Source organism: Oncorhynchus nerka, linkage group LG5 (genome assembly GCF_034236695.1).
Source record: "Oncorhynchus nerka isolate Pitt River linkage group LG5, Oner_Uvic_2.0, whole genome shotgun sequence".
NCBI classification, from domain to species: Eukaryota; Metazoa; Chordata; class Actinopteri; order Salmoniformes; family Salmonidae; genus Oncorhynchus; species Oncorhynchus nerka.
This window is the reverse complement of record NC_088400.1, coordinates 62,307,962-62,317,322: the sequence shown is the minus strand read 5'-3', so window position 1 is coordinate 62,317,322 and position 9,361 is coordinate 62,307,962. Positions and strand designations below refer to the sequence as shown.

Here is a 9,361-nt window from a genome sequence, read left to right as displayed (position 1 = left end):
CCCCCCGACACAAACTATTGCAGCATAAATTAGTAATTGTTTTTGTTGCCTCAGGGCAAACGCTGTGCCATAATGGTAGGCTAAAACACAAAGGAATATCAGATACAGAACATGTATTAAGTGAAATATAGTAGAAGCAAGCACTCTTTTCCTAAGAAAATACAAGTTGGACATAACCTAGTATTTCACTGCCTATCCAACCAGATTCTGGGGTCCATTCTTCTTCACTGTCACTGACCTCAGGCTGACTGTCCTCACTATCAGAGGGTATGATCTAACTGATCCATTAGGCTCCCTTTGCTCATCGAATGTCCCTGTGTCCATTGCCTGTAAACGTCAGTGGTTATGTTGTAAAAAACATTGACCAAGGCCATCATTTTACATCAAATTACATGTATTTCATTGAGCATGATATTGCAATGAAAAGTAGCCGAACTGCAAAGTAAAAGATGGAAAAACTCAACTTTAAAAAATAAAGCATAGAAGTATTGCACATAGAACAGATATACCACTTTTTAGACTGGCTTTCAATGAAAATGGCATATCTAGAACTCATATTTCTATGTACATTTTGTTGGGTCACCTAAAAAATTACGTTGCAGCTTTAAACATGCAAAATAATTAAATGTATCTGGGCCTCCCGAGTGGTGCAGTGGTCTAAGGCACTGCATCGCAGTGCTAGCTGTGCCACTAGAGATTCTGGGTTTGAGTCTAGGCTATGTCGGGGGCCGGCCGCGACCGGTAGACCCATGGGGCAGGGCACAATTGGCCCAGTGTCGTCTGGGTTAGGTGAGGGTTTGGTTGGCAGGGATGTCCTTCTCCCATCGTGCACTAGCGACTCCTGTGGCGGGCCGGGCACAGTACATGGTTGCCAGATGTACAGTGTTTCCTCTGACACATTGGTGTGACTGGCTCCTGGGTTAAGTGGGCATTCTGTCAAGAAGCAGTGTAGCCTAGTTGGGTTGTGTTTTGGAGGACGTATGGCTCTCAACCTTTGCCTCTCCTGAGTCTGTATGGGAGTTGTAGCGATGAGACAAGACTGTAACTACCAATGGGATACCATGAAATTGGGAGAAAAAGGGGTACATTTAATGTATCTTACCATGTGCTCACGTGTTTTTGTTCTATTTCCTGAAAGAAGTTCCCTGCCCAAATTGATACATCATACTGCCTCATTGGATTGTTGAATTTAAAACAATTCACATGGGAGGTTGTAAGGGGCAAAATGGTTTTCTGTTCCAGGAGGGAAACAACAGTTGAAGTCGGAAGTTTACATACACCTTAGCCAAATACATTTAAACTTAGTTTTTCACAATTCCTGACATATAATCCTAGTAAACATTCCCTGTCTTAAGTCAGTTAGGATCACCACATTATTTTAAGAATGTGAAATGTCAGAATAATGGAAGAGATAATGATTTATTTCAGTTTTATATCTTTCATCACTTTCCCACTGGGTCAGAAGTTTACATACACTCAATTAGTATTTGGTAGCATTGCCTGTGAATTGTTTAACTTGGGTCAAACATTTCAGGTGGCCTTCCACAAGCTTTCCACATTAAGTTGGGTGAATTTTAGCCCATTCCTCCTGACAGAACTGAGTCAGGTTTGTAGGCCTCCTTGCTCGCACACGCTTTTTCAGTTCTGCCCACAAATTTTCTATAGGATTGAGGTCAGGGCTTTGTGAGGGCCACTCCAATACCTTGACTTTGTTGTCCTTTAGCCATTTTTCCACAACTTTGGAAGTATGCTTGGGGTCATTGTCCATTTGGAAGACCCATTTGCGACCAAGCTTTAACTTCCTGACTGATGTCTTGAGATGTTGCTTCAATATATCCACATAATTTCCCTTTCTCATGATGCCATCTATTTCAGGAAGTGCACCAGTCCCTCCTGCAGCAAAGCACCCCCACATGATGCTACCACCACTGTGCTTCACGGTTGGGATGGTGTTCTCGGGCTTGCAAGCCTCCCCCTTTTTCCTCCAAACATAACGATGGTCATTATGGCCAAACAATTATATTTTTGTTTCTTCAGACCAGAGGACATTTCTCCAAAAAGTACGATCTTTGTCCCCATGTGCAGTTGCAAACTGTGGTCTGGCATTTTTATGGCGGTTTTGGAGCAGTGGCTTCTTCCTTGCTGAGCGGCCTTTCAGTTCATGTTGATATAGGACTCGTTTTACTGTGGATATAGATACTTTTGTACCTGTTTCCTCCAGTATCTTCACAAGGTCCTTTGCTGTTGTTCTGGGATTGATTTGCACTTTTCGCACCAAAGTATGTTCATCTCTAGGAGACAGAACGTGTCTCCTTCCTGAGTGGTATGACAGCTACGTGGTCCCATGGTGTTTATACTTGTGTACTATTGTTTTTACAGATAAACGTGCTACCTTCAGGCCTTTGTATATTGCCCCAAGGATGAACCAGACTTGTGGAGGTCTAACTTTTTGGTGGAGGTCTTGGCTGAAATCTTTTGATTTTCCCATGATGTCAAGCAAAGAGGCACTGAGTTTGAAGGTAGGCCTTGAAATACATCCACAGGTACACCTCTAATTGACTCAAATTATGCCAATTAGCCTATCAGAAGCTTCTAAAGCCATGACATCATTTTCTGGAAATTTCCAAGCTGTTTACAGGCATAGTCAACTTAGTGTATGTAAACTTCTGACCCACTGGAATTGTGATACAGTAAATTATAAGTGAAATAATCTGTCTGTGAACAATTATTGGAAAAATGACTTGGTAGACATCCTAACCGACTTGCCAAAACTATAGTTTGTTAACAAGAAATTTGTGGAGTGGTTGAAAAACAAGTTTTAATGACTCCAACCTAAGTGTATGTAAACTTCCGACTTCAACTGTATGCGCAGTAGAGGGTTAACAGGAGAGGGAATATTCATTAAAGATATTACATCCTTTTTCAGGTTTCCTTCATCTGTCACATACTACAATTACACAGTAAAATATATAAGGTACACTTTTACATTCAGGTGGTTTTCGCTTTATGTATGTACTGTGCGTTGTAACTCCCCTTTGGTGATCGTAAAAGTCACTTCAGTTCAGTTGAATGATCAGCACGCTGTTGAACGTCGCAGCACTAAACAATCCACCTTCTAAAGCCAGTGGTCCCGTTGGACCAGAACAAAGACCCAGCAACATGTCTCAATGAGATCATAGAGGGTCTTTATTATGAAGCAGTGGTGATCAGGGACATAGACATGCTGTACAGGAGACAGAGTATCTGAAGAAGAGGCGGCTGGAGGTACTGTAGAGGTGTGAGATGAGATGCATTCGTCTATTTGCCCTTGCATTTCCGCGGCAGGGGCAGACAAAGCTCCTGTAATAAACAAACAGACAAACTAATTACATTTTTATTAAATGATTTAAATGAATGAGTAAATGAGAGAAACACAGCTCACCTGTAGGCGCGGCGAGGCGCTAGCGGAGCGTGCAGCTAGGGTAACCGTGTACGGGTTGTAGCCTTGGAACAGCGCCTTCCGCTGGTTGGGCCGTGAAAGAACCTGCACCCTCTCACTGGCTACTGCCTTCCTCACTGGCCCAGGCACTGGCCAGATGACTGGACGGTCCTGGGCATACTGGGGGTGGTCAGACTTAGGGACTGGGAGAGGGGAGGTGGGATGGGGAGGAGGAAGGAGACGGAGAGAGAAATGGAGAGAGAGAGTGTGTGCGAGACAGTTGTAGATAGAGTAGCGACAATTTTCAGGCTAAAAATGAACACCACATTTACTTTGCAATGTAGTTGGGTGGCCGTTACTAAACGTTACTTTCTGAGGTAAATACGAGGTATCCTAAGTGTCTTACGGGCGAGGAGCTGTAGTCGGGAGGAGGTTGCAGCTTGGTGGGGGGGTGCCAGTGAGGTCTTGGACGAATGGGGCGAATAGAGACCCTGCCTCCGCTTGGGACAGGCCAACTGGCAGACCCTAGGACTGGCTACTGCAGTCTGCACCACTCTGCTCAGCTAGAGAGAGAGACACACACAAAGAGAGGAAACAAGAGAGATAGATATATGCAGAGAGAGACACAGATAGAGGGTTATACATTGAGGTGTGTGGTACTCACGGAGGCCAGTAGCGGGCGGTCAGGTTCCCAGCCTATGGTGGGGAGGCGGGGCAAAGCCAGAGAACACACTCTATTGGATGGATAGGCACTCAAAGCTGCTACACTGACCTCCCATTGGGGAGATAACCTGGAGAGGGAGGAGGAGAGTCATCATGCATTATTATACACATCATTAACATAGTGTACAACATTATGAAGTGTTACCTGCTCTGTTCGAACCCAGAATTAAGCCGCTTCCTGCCACACAGCTGGGACCAGTGGGGCGTCAACTCTACAACAAAAACAATAACATTAAAAAGGTGATTATAAAGTAAAGTATCCACAACACAAACATCATAGAGCGTTTGACTAGTAACCAAAGGTTGCAAGATCGAATCCCCGAGCTGACAAGGTAAAAATCTGTTGTTCTGCCCCTGAACAAGGCAGTTAACCCACTGTTCCTAGGCCGTCATTGAAAATAATAATTTGTTCCTAACTAACTTGTCTAGTTAAATAAAGGTCAAATAAAAGGTCAAATAAATAGAGACAGAAAGAGAGAGTGAAAAAGGGATAGGGACAGAAAGAGAGTGGGGTGATCTTACCAAACGTGGTGGTGGAGCCATTTCTTTCAGGTGGGAGTTCATCTAGCCAGTAGACTGACCGTCTGGAAGGAAAATAATCAGTCAGTCAGTGTGTGTGTGTGTGTGTGTGTGTGTGTGTGTGTGTGTTTGTGTGGCAGTACCGGTCAGGGAATCGGAGCAGGCTGGGTTTGGGCTGAGCGAGTTGCACCATCCGGGTAGCCATGGATACGCGAGCTGCTGAAGCATAACACAAAAATGACTGTTTATTGCACAGGAGGCTGGTGGCACCTTAATTGGGGAGGACAGGCTCGTGGTAATGACTGGAGTGGAATGGGTGGATTGGTGTCAAATACATCAAATATGGTTTCCATGTGTAAGATACCATTCCATTAGCTCCTTTCCAGCCATTATTATGTGCCTTGCTCCCCTCAGCAACCTCCACAGGTTCATTGTACTTTCCTGTAAATGTCTCTGAACACAGTGCACACACACACACACCATTTCTTCATTGGGAGACAAGTGGTAACAATAACACCTCATTATGACATGGATATAGTCAAACAATGGCATAAACATGACATTAGTAAGACAATCATTTGAACCATCTCGCAAATATGCTGTCAACTATGCACTGGATGCGAAGTTGACAACGACTTTACTTACTACTAATTAGATACGGTTTTATAAAGTAAACGCAATATCCACGATTAGCAGCTCAAAATATGTGCATACATTATCACGTTATTTTATCACGTCGCCTACCTGCCGCTGCCTCGCGATCAACTTGGGGTGTGTTCGGAAATTCGCTCTGGAGTGCCAGAGTGCGCTCTGTGCGTTCGTAAATTTAGAGAAATGTCAGATAGTTCGTTCGTAAATTCAAAGCGCACAGTTGACGCTCTGGCCGAGGAGTAGGGTTGATCCGAGCGTTCTGACCTCACAACGGCAGTCGAGCACCCAAGATAACTGGCTAAAGTTGGCTAGTTTGCTAGTTACTTCCAGACATAAATGAGAGAACACCTCACTCTAACCATTTAACTCGCACTAGCAGAGCAGGTTAAGCTGTTTTCATGTCATCTAGAGAGTTGGTGACTGTAACAGCGCTGCTGGCAACAATTTAATAACGTTTTTTTCCTAATACCTGTAATATTCAACAGGTGTTGTGCGTTCATAAATTCATTAGCTAGTTATTCTGCGTTCTGGTACTGAAATCGGAGTAGGGGTGCGCTTGTATATTCATTGTGGCAATCTACTCAGATTTCAGAGCACTCTCGGGTGCGTTCGTAATTGAACTCTGGTTATCTACTCCAATTTCAGAGCACTCGTTTGTGCCAGAACGCGGAATAACTGATGAATTTACGAACATGCAACACCCATAGAAAGTGACCGGTCGGTAGAAATTGGCAAAAAAACTATGAAATTGTTGCCAGCAGGACAGTTAGTCACAAACGCTCTAGATAACATGAAAAAAGCCTAATCTGCTCTGCTATGGCGAGTACAATGGTTAGAGTGAGGTGTTCTTTCATTTGTGTCTTGAAGTAGCTAGCAATTTAGCCAGTTAGCTTGGGTGCTTGACTGCTAGCCAAAGCGTCCAGTGGGCGCTCTGAACGCTCCGAGAGCGAAACAAATTTATGAACGTCCAGGAGCAGTCTGAGCGCACTCTGGCACTCCAGATTGAATTTACGAACACACACTAAAGAACCAGCCAAGTGAATTTACGAACGCACCCTTGATGTTTATCCTTGCTTACGCTGATACTGACGCCTGGTGGTTGCTATGGTGACGCCGGTATCCACGTCGTCGGTCATGTCACACACTGTGATGTGAAAGGCTTTCATAAAGATTTGATTGATTTTATTTGGATCTCTTTTAGTCCCCATTTGGACTAATCTTCCAAGAGTCCTTAAACATAATGAAGACATTATTGAACCAATATACACAGGCAGTTAGGAAAGCTAGCTTTTTTAAACAGAAATTTGCATCTTGCAGTACAAACTCAAAAAAGTTCTGGGACACTGTAAAGTCCATGGAGAATAAGAGCACCTCATCCCAGCTACCCACTGCTCTGAGGCTAGGAAACACTGTTACAACCGACAAATCCACGATAATTGAGAATTTCAATAAGCATTTCTCTACGGCTGGCCATGCTTTCCACCTGGCTACCCCTACCCCGGTCAACTGCCCGGCACCCTCCACAGCAACCCACCTAAGCCCCCACCATTTCTCCTTCACCCATATCCAGATAGCTGATGTTCTGAAAGAGCTGCAAAATCTGGACCCCTACAAATCAGCCGGGCTAGACAATCTGGACCCTCTCTTTATTAAATTATCTGCCGAAATTGTTGCAACCCCTATTACTAGCCTGTTCAACCTCTCTTTCGTATCGTCTGAGATTCCCAAAGATTGGAAAGCTGCCGCGGTCATCCCCCTCTTCAAAGGGGGAGACACTCTAGACCCAAACTGCTACAGACCTATATCTATCCTACCCTGCATCTCTTAGGTCTTCGAAAGCCAAGGTAACAAACATTGTACCTTCTCCGCTATGCAATCTGGTTTCCGAGCTGGTCATGGGTGCACCTCAGCCACGCTCAAGGTCCTTAACGATATCATAACCGCCACCGATAAGAGACATTACTGTACAGCCGTCTTCATCGACCTGGCCAAGGCTTTTGACTCGGTCAATCACCACATTTTTATTGGCAGACTCAACAGCCTTGGTTTCTCAAATGATTGCCTCGCCTGGTTCACCAACTACTTCTCTGATAGAGCTCAGTGTCAAATCGGAGGGCCTGTTGTCCGGACCTCTGGCAGTCTCTATGGGGTGCCACAGGGTTCAATTCTCTGTCCGACTCTCTTCTCTGTATACATCAATGATGTCACTCTTGCTGCTGGTGATTCTCTAATCCACCTCTACACAGACGACACCATTCTGTATACTTCTGGCCCTTCTTTGGACACTGTGCTAACTAACCTCCAGACAAGCATCAATGCCATACAACTCTCCTTCCATGGCTTCCAACTGCTCTTAAACGAAAATAAAACTAAATGCATGCTATTCAACCGATCATTGCCCGCACCTAACCGCCCATCCAGCATCACTACTCTGGATGGCTCAGACTTAGAACACGTGGATAACTACAAATACCTAGGTGTCTGGCTAGACTGTAAACTCTCCTTCCAGACTCACATTAAGCATCTCTAATCAAAAACTAAATCTAGAATCGGCTTCCTATTTCGCAACAAAGCTTCCTTCACTCATGCTGCCAAACATACCCTCGTAAAACTGACCATCCTACCGATCCTTGACTTCGGCGATGTCGTCTATAAAATAGCCTCCAACACTCTATTCAGCAAACTGGATGTAGTCTATCACAGTGCCATCCGTTTTGTCACCAAAGCCCCATATACAGTGGGGCAAAAAAGTATTTAGTCAGCCACCAATTGTGCAAGTTCTTCCACTTAAAAAGATGAGACAGGCCTGTCATTTTCATCATAGGTACACTTCAACTATGACAGACAGGATTTTTAATGAATTTATTTGCAAATTATGGTGGAAAATAAGTATTTGGTCAATACAAAAGTTTATCTCAATACTTTGTTATATACCCTTTGTTGGCAATGACAGAGGTCAGACGTTTTCTGTAAGTCTTCACAAGGTTTTCACACACTGTTGCTGGTATTTTGGCCCATTCCTCCATGCAGATCTCCTCTAGAGCAGTGATGTTTTGGGGCTGTTGCTGGGAAACACGGACTTTCAACTCCCTCCAAATATTTTCTATGGGGTTGAGATCTGGAGACTGGCTAGGCTACTCCAGGACCTTGAAATGCTTCTTACGAAGCCACTCCTTCGTTGCCCGGGCGGTGTGTTTGGGATCATTGTCATGCTGAAAGACCCAGCCACGTTTCATCTTCAGTGCCCTTGCTGATGGTAGGCTTTGTTACTTTGGTCCCAGCTCTCAGCAGGTCATTCACTAGGTCCCCCCATGTGGTTCTGGGATTTTTGCTCACCGTTCTTTGATCATTTTGACCCCATGGGGGGAGATCTTGCGTGGAGCCCCAGATCGAGGGAGATTATCAGTGGTCTTGTATGTCTTCCATTTCCTAATAATTGCTCCCACAGTTGATTTCTTCAAACCAAACTGCTTACCTATTGCAGATTCAGTCTTCCCAGCCTGCTGCAGGTCTACAATTTTGTTTCTGGTGTCCTTTGACAGCTCTTTGGTCTTGGCCATAGTGGAGTTTGGAGTGTGACTGCTTGAGGTTGTGGACAGGTGTCTTTTATACCGATAACAAGTTCAAACAGGTGCCATTAATACAGGTAATGAGTGGAGGACAGAGGAGCCTCTTAAAGAAGAAGTTACATGTCTATGAGAGCCAGAAATCTTGCTTGTTTGTAGGTGACTTATTATTTTCCACCACAATTTGCAAATAAATTCATTAAAAATCCTACAATGTTATTTTCTGGATTTTTTCCCTCATTTTGTCTGTCATAGTTGAAGTGTACCTATGATGAAAATTACAGGCCTCTCTCATCTTCTTAAGTGGGAGAACTTGCACAATTGGTGGCTGACTAAATACTTTTTCCCCCACTGTACTACCCACCACTGCGACCTGTACGCTCTCATTGGCTGGCCCTCGCTTCATACTCGTCGCCAAACCCACTGGCTACAGGTTATTTTCAAGTCTCTGCTAGGTAAAGCCCCACCCTATCTCAGCTCGCTG

At 44.4% G+C, this 9,361-nt stretch overlaps 1 protein-coding gene across 2 annotated transcripts; it reads right to left on the bottom strand.

The window, feature by feature from the left end:
• Positions 1-2,804: 2,804 nt before the first annotated feature.
• LOC115129993 (sperm microtubule associated protein 2-like) lies at positions 2,805-5,854 on the bottom strand. 2 transcript variants are annotated; one of them, XM_029660787.2, is made up of 8 exons: positions 5,405-5,854; positions 4,804-4,879; positions 4,664-4,725; positions 4,287-4,353; positions 4,083-4,209; positions 3,825-3,981; positions 3,422-3,621; positions 2,805-3,339 (listed from the first exon to the last, which is right to left on the bottom strand). In XM_029660787.2, the coding sequence occupies exons 2-8, from the start codon at positions 4,863-4,865 to the stop codon at positions 3,298-3,300; spliced, it is 717 nt and encodes a 238-aa protein (XP_029516647.1). In that variant the 5' UTR covers positions 4,866-4,879; positions 5,405-5,854; the 3' UTR covers positions 2,805-3,297. The 2 variants fall into 2 exon arrangements, with proteins under 2 accessions (XP_029516647.1, XP_029516648.1); XM_029660788.2 differs by having other exon boundaries at positions 4,804-4,876.
• Positions 5,855-9,361: the final 3,507 nt, after the last annotated feature.

What these genes read in the sequence shown, in the direction of transcription:
- LOC115129993 (XM_029660787.2), bottom strand. Translation starts at nt 4,865, where the DNA reads ATGGCTACCCGGATGGTGCAACTCGCTCAGCCCAAACCCAGCCTGCTC. An exon ending in TGGCTCCACCACCACGTTTG is followed by an intron (nt 4,354 to 4,663) that starts GTAAGATCACCC and finishes TTTTTGTTGTAG; the next exon opens with AGTTGACGCCCCACTGGTCC. An exon ending in GCGCCTCGCCGCGCCTACAG is followed by an intron (nt 3,340 to 3,421) that starts GTGAGCTGTGTT and finishes TGTTTATTACAG; the next exon opens with GAGCTTTGTCTGCCCCTGCC.